General features: G+C 46.2%; 1 protein-coding gene across 2 annotated transcripts in view; it reads left to right on the forward strand.

Moving 5' to 3' along the window:
• The window catches only part of GNAO1 (G protein subunit alpha o1), a 133,071-nt gene that overhangs the window by 43,127 nt on the left and 72,745 nt on the right, over positions 1-17,199 (forward strand). For both annotated transcript variants that reach the window (XM_030457837.1, XM_030457836.1), the window contains exon 3: positions 8,481-8,622. In XM_030457837.1, coding sequence (XP_030313697.1) covers positions 8,481-8,622 — 142 coding nt within the window. The remainder of the gene's footprint in view (positions 1-8,480; positions 8,623-17,199) is intronic.

A 17,199-nucleotide genomic window follows, 5' to 3' on the forward strand; every position in this document is an offset into this window, starting at 1 on the left:
GCATGTAGGGTATTCAGTATTTGATCTTAATATTAAAGGCCTCAGGAGAGGACATATTAACAAAGTTACACAACTGCCAAGTTTAGGAGACCCAAACCATGCCAGTGGCCTGACATGGTGTACAAGCTGAGCCTGCCTGGTTGCTGCAGTGCCACGGGGCTGGGGCATCTCCCACCTCCCTCCCTGCTTGTTCCTCTTTCTTCCTGACTGGGCAGATTTGGCTTTTGGCAGGAGAAGAAACTGATTTGGGGCAGCAAGGAAAGAGGGTCTGCTGTGTTGCTTCAGTAGCACAGAGTCACAGGAAGTTAGGAGATGTAAGGGACCTGGAGAGATCCTGGAGTCCAACCCCCCTGCCAGAGCAGGGTCACCTCCAGCAGTCACACAGACACCTCCAGGGGGGTCCCCAGAGAAGGAGACTCCACAACCCCCCTGGGCAGCCTGGGCCAGGGCTCCCTCATCCTCACAGTGGAAAAGCTTTTCCTTATATTTATGTGGAACCTCCTGAGCTCTAACTTGCATCCATTACCCCTTGTCCTATCACTGGACATCACGGAAAAGAGCAAGTCTGGGGGATTTCTTCCCCCTTGCCTACACACCTATAGAAATCATCCCCTAACTCTGTGCTTTAGGATCTGAGGTTTGGTTTTGGACCCTGAGCCAGGTCCTCAGGGTCTGTGCCAGACTGACCTTTGGGGCTCCCTGAAAACCAGGAGCTTGTTTATACTGTCACTAGCACTTGGGAGCAGGGCAGAATCATTAAGGTTGCAGGAGAGCTCTAAGAGCATCAAAGCAACAGCGCCAGGCCCACTGAACCATGTCCTCAAGTGCCACACTCGCACCTCCAGGGATGGTGACCCCACCGCTTCCCTGGGCAGTCTGTTACAATGCTTTCAGTAAAGAAATTGCTCCATAAAAAGCAACCTGACCTGGAGGCAGTGCCTCTGGGGACCAGGACTCCCTTGGAGACCAGTGGCCAGTGGTGTTTGCAAGAGCAAAGTTGTCACTCGGGTTCCTCAGGTGGGTAAAACCACTTCTGGGGTTTATCTCTCTGCACAATGAGGCTCAGTGTGGGTAAGACTTATTCTCATGCATGAGCTGCAGGATGCTTCATTTTCCTGGCTTGGTGTTGTTACTTTTCAAGGGCTGGCTGCATCCCCATGGAGCCCACTGCAGCAGGAGCACCATAGCTGGATGTGCTCTGCCTCCTCAGCCTTGGTTTCTTTTGAAATACCAATAGTGGCACCTTTTACTTATCAACAGTAATTATTTACCTTCCGGATGCAGTAGATTTGTTTTGAAACTCGTTTTCTACACACATCTAAAAGCAGAATGTTTGACTCCAGAGTGTTTGGCTCCCTGGCTTCCTGTTAGGAAATGTAAACACTGAACCAAGATGGGGAGGGTCGCTGGGCATCCCAAATGGAGGTATAAAACCCCATCCAACACCCCAGGCTGAAGAAGGACACATGCCAAGGAACTAAGCAAGCAGCCCAAGAAATCATCTCTCCTCTCAGCTACACTCTGCACCTGTAGCAGGGATCACCCCTCCAGAGAGCCCAAAGCCTACATTAAGCATTGATGTAGAACTCAATTAAAAAATAACAGTAATTATAGGAAGACTTAGGAGCTGTTTCCAGAAAACCACAGGGCTGCAGGGCCAGCACCACACTGGGAATTTTCTTTAGTGCACTTGTTTCTAGTTGTAGTCAGTAGTAAACTGGAAATAATGAGTATTCTGTGTATGTTTTATACACCTGAAAAGCTGAAATCAAAGGTCTTGAGGCAGATGTATCTGCCCCTACACGTGTAGAAACCAGTCAGTGTTAGCTGAGGAGCTGCTCCTCTACAGGTGACAAAGAAGCTGGTGGTAAGATCCATTCTGGGTAGACACGAGAGTTTCTTGGAACGTTATTTCCCAGCTTTTTTTAGCTAGCAGTGGAGGTGCTGAAGCTCATGCCTTGCTTTAATTACACCTCATGAAGGCATCAGAGCTACCTACCGGCACAAATGTCAGCCAGGGATTTAGCACCTTTAGAAGAACCTTTAGAGGTCCCTTCCAACCCAGCCTATTCTATGATTCTATGATTCTATAACAAGAATGTTTCTACCCTGTACCTGTCCATGGAACTTTTGCAGCTGAATTTAATAAGCCCAGCCATTTCCAGAGCTATAGATTTTGGCAGCATTTCAGTCACCTGGTGGATTTGCTGATTTTTTAAGATGACCTAGCTGGTTAATTAGATTAACATCTTTGCCTGCAAGAAATCCTTTGGTAGGAAGAATTCATTTTGGAGTGACCCAAAGGTATTTCCTCCAGAAAGGAGATTTCCCCCAGCTGGAAGTCTCTTGCAGGGCTCCATCAGTATTTCTGGGAGTGGCATTAAAAATCCAGATTGAAAAAAATGATGCTTTTGAAAATGAGCTCCCTTTGCAGTTTTTAGATGACCCTGAGTAAGGGAGCAGTTTTTTCATTTTTAAAAAAAAAAAAATGGGAATGTATCAAACTGTCACCTTCATCTCCACCTCAGGGAATGTCCTGCAGGAAGAGGATGTTCACCAGTGTCATTAGAGCTCAGCCAGAGGGGAGGAAGAAGGAGGATTTTGAGAGGTTTGCACCCTGTCACAGAGGTCCTTCCTTTGCAGTCTTTGAAACACAAGGTCATGGGCATCTGCAGTGATTTAGTGTAACATAATCCAGGAGTTTTTAATCGCATTTCAGGCTATTAAATGAGTGAGAATCAGTGGAATTTAGCTTCATAACTCCCCTGTAAACAAACTTTTAAACCTCATATCAAGATAAAAATAAATGTTTAAGTAGCTGATTACCTCGAGCAGAGGATTTTTCATCAAATTTTGATCAATCCCTTCCCTGCATAACAAAGTCAGACTTTCTCCAATATTTTTTCCCTATTTGCAAACAAAACTTACTGAGTTTCCTTCAGTACTATGTGATTTTTGGTTGGTTGGTTTGTTTTTTGACTCAAGCTCTGCCCAGCCTCAACAGAATAATTCTTGATTCTGGCAGGAAATTTAAAAAATTATTTTTGAAATAAAAAGAGGGGAAGAAAAAAAAAACCTGAGAAGAGCTTGCCAAGCAAAACCAGGTTTTGTATGTGTGTTCATCCCAAAATTCTTCACCTAACATCTGCCTTGGATCAGTCTGGACACTAAACACATGGATATACCCATTGCTGTGGCCCAGAACCCTATGAAGGCTGCACAATGACCTTCAAGTACCTTCACCTTAAGGTGAAGGTGAAAAGGGAGGAATGGACCATTCATTTGCTTGCAGTCCTCTTTGAGTGTAATAATCTCCTGGTGATTTCTTGCCTGGTTTTTATTCAAGCAAATCCCAGTAATTTTAGGGATGTGCATTGATATGGGGAAGCTTCATTCAGCTGGAAACATCCTGCTGATTGAGAGTCAATCACCTTAGGTAAAAGAGAGCCAGGATGGGATTTATTTCCTCTGTGTATGGCTTTTACCTCGAAGCAGATAGTTTGAGGCTACACAAATCTAGCAGGAAACATTTCAGAGGTTTCAGGTCAAGGTCTTGGAGTGGTGACAAAGTGCAGGAGAGGGGAAAGCTGGGATGGAGGATACTGAGAAGGAACAGGAGAGAAGGGACTGCTGAGTCCTGCCATCTCTTCCTCTGGCATAAGAAGGGCAAGTGTTGTAAAATTAAATGGTTTTAGACCAGCTATGTTTAAGGAACTTGTTGCTACATACCTTCAGGCTCTGCTGGCGCCCTCTCAGACATACAAACACTTCTTGAGAGCTCTTAGAGGGCAGGTGAGTTCACAGAAGACAGGGAAAAAATGTAAATATGGTTGTTTTTAGATATAGAGGGACAAAAGAGGTGTAAGAATTACAGACCAGTCAACTCCTAGAAGCTTTCAAGAGAATTGAACTATCAATCAAATCATTTGCAAGCACCTCGGAGATAAAAGGGGCGATGAGTGGCACCCAGCATGGATTACCCAAAAATGAAGCATGTTGAACTAATCTCTTGGCAGATGAAGGAGAGGAATAGTTAGTGCCATATCTAGATTTTTGGAAGGGTTTGATAAGAGTCCTGCTTGACTTTCAGAAAGTGACCTGGATAAAACTACTTGACCAATAGATGAGTAGCACATCTCATTCCCAAAGAAGACAGGTACAGTGGCTCAGAGCAGAGGGCTCTGTCAGCCAGGATGCTGCATGGGGCTGGGTTATTTCTCTTCCCAATTTTAACCAATGGAAATCCATAATTACACCTGGCAATGACACAGGGTTGGGATAGATACCTCAGCACATCAGAGGAGAAGCTTTACAGCTCTTGTCAGGTTAGAGACATGAGGACTGAGGCTACTCTGGGGCACTGTGCCTCAAGGAGGAGGAGGAGGAGCCATTTGGAGAAGGTCTGGGGAAGAATCACTGAAGTTATTGAACCTGGCTTATGTTGGAAGGACTGGAAGGAAAGTGCCAGAGTGTAGCCACTGCTCCAGAAGGTTTTTGGGGTAAATGAGTATTCCCCTCCAGGAGGGACCCAGGGAAACTGGCTTCTTGCTTGGGCCATCCCAGGCAGAGCTCCAGCCCCACTGTGTAGGAGCTGTCAGGGGCTTTGCCCAAAGCTATCAGGACAGTGGGTGTCAGCGTGGACATCCAGCAAAATTATCTTCAGCTTTGCCTTTTTAATACATTGGTTTGGAGTGCAAGGCTGAAGGCATCTAAGTGCTTCGCTGAACGGAAGCCAAAGCAAGCTGCTACGCAGAATGCACCCCCTGTTTCCAAGTATTTAATTTATTTTGTAATTAAGCAATAATCGCTGAGGCACTGGGCACTTCTTCAGGATTAATGACTTGCTGGGGGGTGGCAGAAGATCTGCTCTGCAGTGGAACCATTTTCCCCAGGAAATACCTGCCTGTTAATGCCATTCTAAAATGAGGATGACAACCTAGCAGGCCAACCCATGGTCTTTGCTGGTAGCAGCTGAGGGACAGGGAGCCACTGTTAATAGGGACATTTGACAATCAGGTTGCTTAGGTTGTATCTCACCATTCCATTCAGAGCAGGGTGTTTCATTATTCACTTGGTGAATGAAATGGCTTTTTAATTGCTCAGTATAGCTTTTTGAAATTACAACATTGTCCTCCCCCCTCAACAACCCCCAGGGATCATCTTTAATCCCTTTCTTTCTTTGCACTGGAGAGAACCATCTCTTGTGTGGCAGAGCAAACTGCCTGCAGCAGTTTTCTTTGTATATCAGACGCAGGAAAGAAAATAGGAGCCATTTAGAGAGCAGAGGACTCACCTTTTCAGTCCTGAAAACCTTCTGTTACCATTCATTTGCAGGTTGCTCAAGGAGGAGCCCACCCTGCCTGAACTTTTAAAGACCTTCCTGCCTTGATGCACTGCTGACTTCTTACAGTTTCTCCATACTGTGCAAATGGAATGCTCCCAGCATCCAAACCCCACTGTGTCCTGGGGCTGACTGAAGCCAGGCCCCATGACAAAATACCTCCTAAGAGAGGTGATGGAGCTTTAGGTCATTTAGGCACTAAAAAGCTCTAGCAGGCAAGCAGAAAGGTGTACCACAAACAGGAGGCAGGAATGTTTCCAAAGGACTGTAAGGGAAAAGCTGCCACAGGAGCCATCAGATGGCCAAGGCAAGCAAGAGGAGAAACATTTGCTAAAAGCATCTAGGACAATAAACCAGTTCATGGTGTCCTAGCAGGCTTTGAGCAGCACCAATCTGTGGGGATTTGCTCACTCAAATATTAGGTGATGTGCTGACTGGCTGATTAATTAATCTGTAGGTACTTCTTACAGCAAAGTCTTCAATAGTGGCATCTGCAGTGCTGCTTCCAGTTGCCGTGGCTGCCTTCCCAAAGGTTTCACCAGAGGACAACTGGGGGCTGTTTTTCTCCCTGCACTTTTCTGCCCCCTTTATAAGAAGTGTTTTTACATCTGTGCTGTGAGTGATGTCAGCGTGTTGCCTGGTCAGCACTGTGATCACTGAGGGCTCCCAGAACCACTCTCCAGCACTTAATTCTGCCCCTTCAGCAACAGGAGCCCTCTTACTGGTAGCTTGCTGGCTTGGGGTATATATAAACACTGAGTATTCAGAAGTGAAAATGTCAGGCAATGACTTCATGGCAAAGGCCAGAGACAGTTTAAACTCTGAAGAAGACCAAAGCTCACCTCAGCCCTCTCTTTGCCATACCAAGTCCCTAGGTGATACCTGTCAGTGAAAGGCACAAAGCCAGCCCAAGGGGTGGGTACTGCTCTGATTTCCACCAGACTGGCCAACAGCTGGACCACACAAATTCTACTTGCATCCTTTTGCAACCCTCACGCTGCCCTTTGTGCCTGTCCCCTTCTCACCTCTCTTATCCCCCTCTTACTTTTCCTTCTCGTAGTTGCCCTACAACCAACATTTGGTCCCCTCACCTCCCAAAATCCAACCCTGAGCCAACCAAGCAGGAAGAATGGATTATTTCTGGTGATGCTTTTCCTGCCTGCCTCCCCCAGGATCCCTCCTCTGCCAAGCTCCTTGCTAACACCCTCATGGCCGGGCAGAACTGGTGCTGTGCAGCCTCTCTTGAATTCAAACAGGGTTGATGCTAATCTTTTGCTTTGTGCACAAGGTTTGACTGCAACTTCTGACAAAAAAACACTACATTTCCCAGAAGTTCAGCAACATGTCTGAGTAACAGTAAATGATCTGTGAGATCTGAGCTGAGGCATGGCTCTGCTAGGCCCCTCCTTCCCCATTACTCAAGTGCTGCTCTTCCAAACCTCAGCACAAGCACTGCATTCAAACTAAGGAACAGCTACAGAGCACAAGATCTGCTGTTGCCCAGAACTTCAGCAAAATCCAAACTAGCTATGGAAAAATTTTCAACCCACCAGCAGGTCTGGATTTCATTCAAAGGTTTTCATTCAATTCTGCTTTTTCTCAGCCTGGGTGAAACAAACCAGCAGCACCTTGTGGTGCTGACCAGAATGACCATTCCTGGAGCTGGGGTACCTGAGCAGGGGGTTCTGCCCGGTTGTTCCTTGGATCAGTAGTTTAAAAATTTCCTGGACACCTTTAGGTCCTTTCCTTGAGACCTTCAGGTTTCAGAGGGTGTGGGAGCAGCTTCCCCCAGGAGCTCCATGTGCAGTGATGAGTGAGTGAAGGTTGTGGTGGGGAGAGCAGAGATTTGGTTGCCTGTGTTAGAAACCCTTTCTGTGAGCTTCACATCCAAGGGAGCAGATCTGTGGTGTTGTCAGCATGTTTCTAACAGCCTTGTTCTTCATGTAGTCAACTGTTAATAACAGGAGGCTGGCATCTTGCCCCATTCTCCACTGCCATCCCAGCACTGTATCCATTGCAGGCTCACTATGATCCCCAGTAGCTTCCCTCTCCCCAGGGGGCTGCCAGTGCTGCTCAGGAACTTGGCTTCTGTGGATCTGATTTAGAAAAAAAAAAAAAAGGGAAACAAAAATCCTGTATAGCCAGGGGTGCTAAGGTTTTGTGAGTGACCAGATCTGTTTCTGAAGGACTCTCTGTTGTCTGAGGGAGATCTGAGGATGAGCAAGTAAGGTCTTCATTTCAGCTAAGCAGATCATCCTATCTGCCATTATTTAAGAGACAGGATCATAACTTAGGACTTCACTGGGAAGAATTATTGTCAAACACAATTAACTCTGTAAATCCTTTCTGTTTTCTAGACACACCTGGGCTTAGTACTTGAGCTGCTTAGAAATGAAAAAATTATAGGAGTCAGTCTTCTAACCTGAGCAAGGGACTGGAAGAATTGCTCCACCAAATAGTTCCTTTGGCAGAGTTTAATAGAGACTAACAGAACATCCAGTGTGAAGATATGATAGGGCTGTGGGTCTCCTTCCCACTTGGCTTCTGGAAGCCAACATCCCTTTAGGCAGCAAAACTTCCAGCACCATTTTTCAAGGAGGAGGGAGGTGGGAATGGTTGAACTAAATAGCCTCTATCCGTGCCTGTGTCCCTGTGTGTAGCAGCACCTCCACTCTGATTTCTTGTATAAGTCACCCCAGGATTTACTCTGGAAAATGACTAGATGAGAACTATAAATTCCTACCACTTGTTTTAGTGGTTAAGATCTGATCATTGGAAGCACTGAACGTACTTTTATAGACCTTGACAGGAAAGGTGATGTAGGACCTAGAAATTTGCCCCCAGTAAGCATGGCAACACCAGGCTCTCTAGGCTCCCATGCTCGGGGTTCAGCTGGTACCATATGCACCAACCCTGCACAAAACCTCCTTAAAAGAAGGGAAAAGGGATGCTAATTCCAGTCCCTGGGCTCAGACACACTTTGTGGTGAGCAACCACAAATGTTTAAAAAGAAATGCTGACGGAGTGAAGTGAATGAAGCTAGCAGATGTGCTCCTCAAAAGAGCCCAGCTATCTTTTAAACACCTCCCCCAGTGAAATTATATTCTCAAGAGTTTTTTGTCCTTTGCATTTTCTTCAGGATCATCCATGAGGATGGCTTCTCTGGAGAAGATGTGAAGCAGTACAAGCCAGTGGTCTACAGTAACACCATCCAGTCACTGGCAGCGATTGTGCGGGCCATGGACACCTTGGGCATCGAGTACGGGGACAAGGAACGGCGGGTAAGTGAAATCACCACTGCTTGGAGCCTCCAGAGCACAAACTGGAGGCATTTGCACAGCCTGGATACTTCAGAGGGAAGATACTTCCATCAGGAAGATTTCCATCACTCCTGTATGCCTAGTGCTTGTGGAGTTTGTGCAACAGAAGTGTAGACACAGCCGTATTTGCCGTGCCGTTTGTACACCTGCACTAGGAACTCTGCTTTGGAGACCTCTGTGCCACAACAACCCAGGCATGAGACAAAAAAATAGGTCTGTGCAGACCAGACTGAGGTACTGACAGACTTGGGGGAACAGTGGGAATCTGTGTCCTGCCTGATGTGTGTGTTCTGGATACACAGGTTGCAAGGAGAAATGCCTCGGGGGCGAGTCTTGCTGTTGCTCACATCTGTTTCATTATCCTGCTAATGTAGGAAAGCTTTTAGGAGTAACTTGACTTCTGTGGGGGCTTGGCTGGCTTTTACCCATACATTCACTATTCAAGGGTATCCAAAGAGAAATTTCTCTTGAGAACAAGAGGGTGTAGCACTTTGGTGAGGTTCCTATGGACAGGATCCTTGGCAGCAGCATCAGCATGTGTACTATCAGAAAAACTGTGTGATGTCTGGCAGCCTGCTCATTCCAGGCACCAAAGCCAGCCTGTCCTTTTAGAGTTGCTGCTCTGTTGTTACTTTAACCATCTCCCTATTTTTAAACAGTGGCTCCTCTGTGAAGTGCCCCTGCCAGCTTCTGCCTTTCCTTTTTGCATTTACGGCTCAGACCAAGCCCACACAGAGAAACTCAGAGTCCTAGAGAAGTCAAGACCACCCTTTTTGCATGCTGCCAGCCCACAGAAAGTAAAACTACTAGGTTTCACTGGGAATAAAATATTTTCAGATTAAAGACCTTGTAAAGGCAAAGTCCTATCTGCCACTGAGTTTGTCATGACTATTTTTAGGTAGCTATCAAATGACAGATGTACAACATACCCCAAACTCCTTATCTGAGGGTTGATAATAAAAGCACTCACTAGCAAGGATGCCAAAATCCTGCTGTGGTGTTTGGGTATGAAGACATCCTTTATTCCTCCCAACTGCAGAAGGGTAGTTTGATTTCTTTGCATCTAGGTATTTTTCCCACAGGAACTCTAAATCCTGGAGACATTTCCATCCCTAACATAGAGATGATACCATAATGGAGTTCTTGTGAGCTTGCCGAGAACTAATGCTGATGGCTTTCAAACTGAATACATTAATCTGTTGATTACTTGGTGACTCAGCTCTCAGCAAGGCAACACATCTTGTCTCAGCTAAAAACCTATGCCCAGGAAAGCAGAAACAAATCATTCTCCATGTCTGATAAATAGTCCGTGGCAGACAGCTTGAAACTGTAAAATTTTGGGGTTGATTTTTGTGGTTGGTTTTTTTTGTTTGTTTTGTTTTGTTTTGAAGGCCTGGAGTTCTAATTTGAGGAGGGAAACTCAGCACTGTTTTAGTGCCAGTCCTGGCAAAGCACAGGGTGTGGAAGGGGAGAGCTGTTATCAGGACTGCCAGGAATGAGAGAAGGAGTACTGGGCTGCACAAAATGTCACAGCCGTTCATATTCCTATGGAGAAGATGCCAAATATTCCTCATAATTCAGACTGGAAAGGAGATCAGGAGGTGTTTAGCCCAATCTCTTGCTCAAGCAAGGTCGGCTCTGAGCTTCAACTGTGTTGCTCAGGGTCTGAAATCCTCCAAAGCTGGAGAATGCACAGACTCCTTGGGCAACCTGGGCCACTGCTTTACTGTCTTCATGGAATAATAAAGTTGTTTTGGTGGGAAAAAGACCTTTTAGATCATCAAGTCTCATGGTTAACCTAATACTGCCAAGGCCACCACTGAGCTGTGTCCCCCAGCACCACATCCACATGTCTTTTCAAGACCTCCAGGAGTGGGGACTCCACCACTTTTCTGAGAAGCCTGTTCCAGGGCTGACAACCCTTTGGGTAAAGAAATTTTTCCTCATATCCAACCTAAATTTCCCCTGGAACAACTTGATGCCATTTTTTCAAGATAAAATGACAAAGGTTTCTCCTCAGGTCTCGTGAGAGCCCCTCTTGTTTCAATTTATGCTGCATGGCAGAAGGAATCCTGAGTTATTCCTTGCAAAGTCAAAAGCAAGTTAGATTAAATTCTCCCCAGCCTAATTTCCCCTATGGTGTGTAGTCCTGGAGGAGCTGTCATGCTGACAGTGTACAGACAAACCTGCAACAAACCAGCCTAAACTGAAAAAACAGCACGGGAGGACTGGTTCAGAGTCTCTTCCCCCTTCATAGATGGGAGGATTATTCCAGACAAAGGGAAAAGAAACCAAGCCTCTCAGGCTGTGGTCTTTCACTTGCTTCTTTCCCTTAGTCAACATCCACTGAAAGGAGCTGGTGAGGGTATGAAATAGCATTTATTCTTATCTTCCAAAGAAGCACATGGCCTCTGCTCCCCTACTTTTGTGATTAATGCACAGCTGCTATAAGAGAGGCCATTAAACGGGCAATTTGTTGAGTATTATGCTTCGTGTTTCATCACTTTGCAAGCAAAGGTTTTCTGTTTTAAAAGTCAGGCCTTAGCCAAGGGTTTCCAATGCAAATCTTTTAGTGGGAGATTTTCCCCTATTCTTCAAGTAAGCCCCCAAGAGAAGAGAGGTGGAGAAGGGTGGCCAGGGCTAGGGCACACAGCCTGATTGAGCAGTAGGGAAGGAGGGGGCACTGGCTCAGGACAGGTTTTCCCCAAGGACTTGTTTGGATGTTACAGCTTCCCTCACCCCAACTTGATGGGAGATGCATCTGCCTCTTCCAAAATGGCATCCTGACAGTGTTGGGAGGGGAAAGAAAAAAACAAAAGCTCTCCCCTACTTAATAAATGTGAATGAGATGATTTGTGCTCTTGTTATTGAAGGAAAATAAACAAATCCTCTCTCACAGTTCTCATTTTTCTCATGCCCATAACTGTACCTGCAGTATTCAGTCTCATAGCAGTGAAAGGCTGGAAGAAGAGCCCAGACTAAATCCTTTAGCTTTTGCCAGCCAAAGGGAGATGAGTGTAGGAAATTCGAGCTAAAAGACAAAATAAATCACGAAAAGCAGATGCTCCAGGTCTCTCTGACCCTCTCTGCTGATAAGGACCTGTCCCCAGGTTAAAAACAAAACAGTCTGGGTGTAGAATTTCACTTTCATAAGTGCTCCTTGTTCAGAGGAGCTGCTTGTCTTGCAGCTGGGCCTGGCACAGAGAAGGTCCATGGCCTGCAGGCAGCACTCAGGTCCTTGCTTCATATCCATCAGCACAGGGAGGCAGGAACACACCCTGCCAGCTCGTGACATGTCAGAAGGTCAGTCTGAAACTCCAGAAAAGCCATGCAAGGGCAAAGTCACTCATCCTTTACACACTGCAAGAGGGCAGGAAGATAAGGAGCAGAGAGTGAGGAGCCCCAAGCCAGCTGGAGGAGCAGCGTCCATGGGGCTCCTCATCCTCTGGGCCATTAGTCTGGGTCTCTGACTAGCCCAGAGCAAGGGGCTATACCAAGGAAGAAGGGCAGATTGGTCTTGCCTGGCTACTGCAAACCCTCCAGCTGGCCTGTAGGGTTCTGCTCTGTCCCTACCTTTATAATCAGATTAGCAGGCAGGAAAGAGGCTGTGACATGTAGTCTCCAGATTAAATGGTTCTCTAAAGTTCAAATTATTAGAGAAACAAGCTTCTCACTGATTCCCTTTCAGTGTACCCAGGCAGAGTGCATGGGGAATGGGGAGTTAGAGCCAGGCATCTAGAGGTCAGTGCAAGTGTTTGGATCTCCTTGAGCAGGAAGGGCAGGGAAATGATGGGTTTTCATCTCTGCATTTAAAGAGCCACTTCCAAAGTCAGGCTTCAAGAAATCCCAACCAAAAGAAGTGTAAAGTCTCTCCCTTAGGAGCTCAATGCTGACCTCAGAGGCTGCTTGGAAATGCAGCACTGAGAATCCCACTGGAGTGAAATGCCAGAACTGCAGCCATGCTGTGGGGCCAGGGGAGTCTCCAGCTTGGGGTGGTGCCAGGCTTCAGTGGGCATGGCATGAAAGCAGCTGTAGAATGTGTTCTTATTAGTATAAGGAAAGCAGAAATGGGCTTAAATAGCTCAGAGAATCCTGAGCAGAGAATACCAGCACCAGGGTCATGGCTCAGATGCAGATGTCTGAGAGGGAAGGGTCACAGATCCAGAGGTAGCAGACAGTGACCTTCACATGGAACTTGTCTCTGCGGGAGTCTGAAAATGCTTCATCTGCAAAAGGGAGAACTAAAAAGCTGCTGAAATACTAAAAAATGTTAATAGGGAATTCTTTTTCCTTCCAGGCTCCGTAGCAGAGTGTGTCCTTTTGCTGTATACAGTGTGTAGCTCCAGAGCTGTGGACTAAACAAAGATGTGCTGGGAACATTTTAAAATACTGACTAGTAATATTAAAAAAACCAAAATGTTTTGACTGGTAGCTAATGGGGTTGGACACAGGGTTCCTGGAAAATCCTGCCACTGCAGTGAGGATATGACTGACCCTTGCCTGGTCTGCTCTTGTGAGTGATAGGAATGGTAAGGGAAGGTGTACTTCAGGGCTGCTTTCTAGAAGTGCAGTATGGAGTGGGACAAAAGGGAAAATGGAATAAGGAGGGCATTAGCCACCCCATTTTGGGATGGTGTCAGCATTCATTTGGATGTCCAGCTGCAGCTAAAGTCAGCTGGCTTGCTGGATGCAGCAGTCACAGCACGGATGTAGCCAGGCCTGCAGTGCTGGGTCTGATGAGTTCATCACTGGAACATCACTGGACAAATATTTCAGCCTGCCCTTTACTGAGGTGTAAAGATCTGTCAGTCTTTTCTCTGAAGACCAAAGCCATCTTTCTTGCTACCATCCCTCTTTGTCCCTCCACGAGGTGCATTTCATCTGCCATCATTCATGGTTTTCGAGTAGTGGAGACAAAACCAAGGCAGGGCACTTCTCAAGAGGTGGGAAATGGAAAACAGAAAGGAAAGCACTTGTTTTCACAGCCTGCCTGGTTGCCAGGGAGATGGTTGGCTCATTCAAGAAAGGTTTGTTGTTGGATTGGGAATCATTGCTGCAAAGTGAGGCTGAGGGAGAAAGAGGAAGTCAACAAAGAACAAGGGAAATGCTGGAGCAAGCCCTCTCTGCATGGTGTGGGACCCACCAGCCTTGCTTTACCAATTCTGGAGTCCCTTCAACCAAAAGCTCCATCTTCCACACCCCACAAACATATTTTCCTTCTTTGCCATCTTCCAATGGCAAAAATGCCATCTTCCCTGAGCCCCTGGAAACACAAAAATTTTCCCTAATAAGTGGTTGCAGTAAGGTAACAGCAGAGTGTGATGACAGTCTATGATAGCCCTTTGCACCAACTAAAAGAGGCTGACCCAGATGACTTTCATGACCTTCCTCTACCTTTTAGGGAGGGTCAGACTCAAAGATATCTCAGCCAAGTTGGCTGAGAGCCATGGCTGGACCCAGGAGGCCTTGTTCTTCTGCACAGGGAGGCCCTGTGCTCCTGCAAAGCTGAGGTCATGGACATCAAGTCAATGACAAACAACAGTCTTCATCTAGGAAAAAAACATCACCCCAGAACTGGTTTGCTGTAGTCATGCTACTAATGAAGATAGCATGTAGAAGAGAGACAAAAAAAGCTTTTGCCATGGCTATAAACACCCATGGCTTGCTCTTGCAGACAGAATTTGGCCTAGAAGAGCCATCCAAATAAATAACCAGGTTGTAGGGTTGGAGGCTGCCAAGTCTTCATGTAGAGTTTTACTTAGGCTAAGTTCATCAGTCTGTCTTCCTTTCCAGCCTGGGTAATTCCAGCAGAAAACCAGCAATTCATTTAGGGCTACAATGTGATCTTAGCTCTGGCACTGCACAGATTACAGCTATTTACATCACTCGTGGTGATGAACAAGTCAGAATCCCAGGTTTCTGCAGACCTGTAACAGTCCTTGTGGGTAGGAAGAAATCCTGGGTTTGTGAAGGAGGGAGATGACACCAGCCCTGAGGAAAAGGGGAGGAACTCATATAAATAGCCTAGAAAATGTACCAGCAGCAGAAAAAGCTGAGTGCTCTAGGAACAGACACCTCTGCACTCAGAGGAAATATCAGGTAACCTTGCTTCCAGCAGAAGACTCTCATTCACTGTTGGCTCTCAAACCTGAAACTTCCCCAGGGTGGCCCAATGGACCCATTTTTAGTTAAAAATCCTAAAGAGTGAAAAAAGGCCACGTGAGATGGAGCCAAAAGGAGGCAGAGGAGAGTGGGTGGGAGCTGCGTAGTAAGCTGGAATTTGTGTCTCCTGGAAGCTGCTCTCTAGAAGGTGCCTCTGCTGAGCAGTCAGTGTGCCAGCATGATGTTCTTCACGTTGGTCCTGCTTCAGGGGGATATCTATGATGTTGGCATAGCAACTCTTTAATCCTAACTCAAAAGTAAACACTGGGTCTTCTTTTTGAGTTCTCCCATACACTGTGGGCTGGTGGTGAATGGGCAGCAGGCAGGAGATGGGGTGAGGTACCTGGTGCTGCTCCATGCAGTCAGAAACCTGTTCCTAAGATGTACACTCCTTGGGGGGAAAAAAATTAAACCCTTTGATGCACTTCAGCATCATCTCTAAGTGAGCCAGATGAGAATAAGTGATGCAATCACACCTCAAAATGCCACTCAGATCTGTTTCTTTGGTAAGCACTTGGCAATAGCTAGGGACTGTAAATTAGTCACACTTGTCATCCATGCCACCTTCTCAGTTCTGAGACTAGTTGTAGAGATAACTATCCTATAAAACCACTGACCAGAATAGATGATGTCAACTAAAATTAGCCTTCTATTTTTTTTTTTTTTTTTTGGAAGAAAAACAAAGGAGGGAAAGAGGTGTCTCAGGGGTTCATTGCTAAGAGAGAGACCACAGTCATCTCTCTCCAGCTCCAGAGTCCAGACTGAATCTAGTCACATCTTTCACTCCTTGAAAAGGTCTCTAGAGAAGATGGTACCTGAGTTTCCCCAGAGAGACCCAGGGAGAGGACAGAGTAATTCTAGCCAAACATAGGCTCAGGTTCATAGCACTTTCCCTCTTCTGTGTGTGCCACCAGCAGGGATCAGGACAAGCCCTTCTTGAAGGGCCATCCAGCCTTTTGGGTACTAGAAGTGTGGAGGGGCAAGTGAGGCCTGAGGACATTTGTGTATGGGAGGATCAGTGAAAATAGGAACAACCCAAAGGATGATTTATAGATTATGAGTATTGCCACCCTCTTCAGCTGCCTGCCAGGGGAAAATCTTGTCAGATTAATTCTCCTGGCTTTGTTTGCTTCCTGGCTGGTGGAAAGCACAACCCCTTGAGTTGCAAATCCCTCTTTAGAGCTGTCTTTTGTGTTAGTACTTTTGTTTGTTTGCTTTTTTTTTCTGGTACCTCTGTTTTCAGCTGCCATTTCAGGCTTGATTTCTGAGCCACGAATAGGAATAGTCCTACAAAAGATCCATGAAAAAGATTCCCATCACCCCCAAGACTCTCCAGCATCCCTGTTCACCTGTAAAGATGTAGGGCAGCTCGTCCTTGCTTGCAGACTCTCTCTGTCCACGGAGAGGGTGATGTGTTTTTCCTCCACGAGCTTTACGTGTTTGATACTGGGGTTTTTTTGGATGATGTAGGGAGTATTTTTAGTTTGAAAAGAAGAAAAAGAAAGAAAAAAACCCTAACCCTGTTCCCTTGGAAGGAGGGCTGCCTGCCTTTCCCTGGGAGATTTGTTATTCAAATGCAGCCTCAGTGAGGGCTGCCAGGGAGGTGGTGTGAGAGGGAAGGACTGGGCACTCAGGGCAGAGCAAATCAGCCACAAGACTGTGACATTAGTGGTGAATTAATGAGAAGTGGGTGCTGCTTTCATTCCCACAACATACCAGTCCAAGACAGCTTCTCTGGAAAGTGCCCGAGTGGGACAACACAAAAGATGAGGTGTTCAAAAGCTCCAGGACCTTGATATCCTTCCTAAACTGAGGGACATGTCCTGGGTAGCATCAAGTGTTGGTGTCAGACAAACAGTCTGTTTGTTCTTCTCTAGAGCTTTTTTGTCCACAAAGGGATTGAAAGGCCCATAAGCCAGAATAAAAAAATACATCTTCTTATTTGATGTACTGAGCAACTGGGGCACTAAGGCTGATGACACCACACATTGGCTGAGGCTTCAAAGGTACTTAGGTGGCTTTCTGACTACATGGGTGATCAAATACTGGCTAAAATCCTTCAAGAAAGTCACCACCATGCTGAAAACCCAAGTTAAGGTTGCATCTGGCCTGATGCAGGCAGGGTGCTCTCTTCAGGTGTGGCTGCAAGTCCCAGCAGCAATTGCAGAGAACTACAAACTACTCAGCACATTTCAAACCCATGTCAGTTATTAAAGTGGATTTATTTCCATCTCTTCTGGGAAGAGTTAGGAAGCACTGCTGAGTCACGCTGCTTACTCACTGGTTTTAGGAGTGCTATTATTTGTTTTCCAAATGCCTTCACTGATGATCCTATTATTTGAATGTCTCCAGATGTAAAATGAAAAAAAAAACCAC

This window comes from Calypte anna, chromosome 11, assembly GCF_003957555.1.
Source record: "Calypte anna isolate BGI_N300 chromosome 11, bCalAnn1_v1.p, whole genome shotgun sequence".
In the NCBI taxonomy this organism is placed as follows: Eukaryota; Metazoa; Chordata; class Aves; order Apodiformes; family Trochilidae; genus Calypte; species Calypte anna.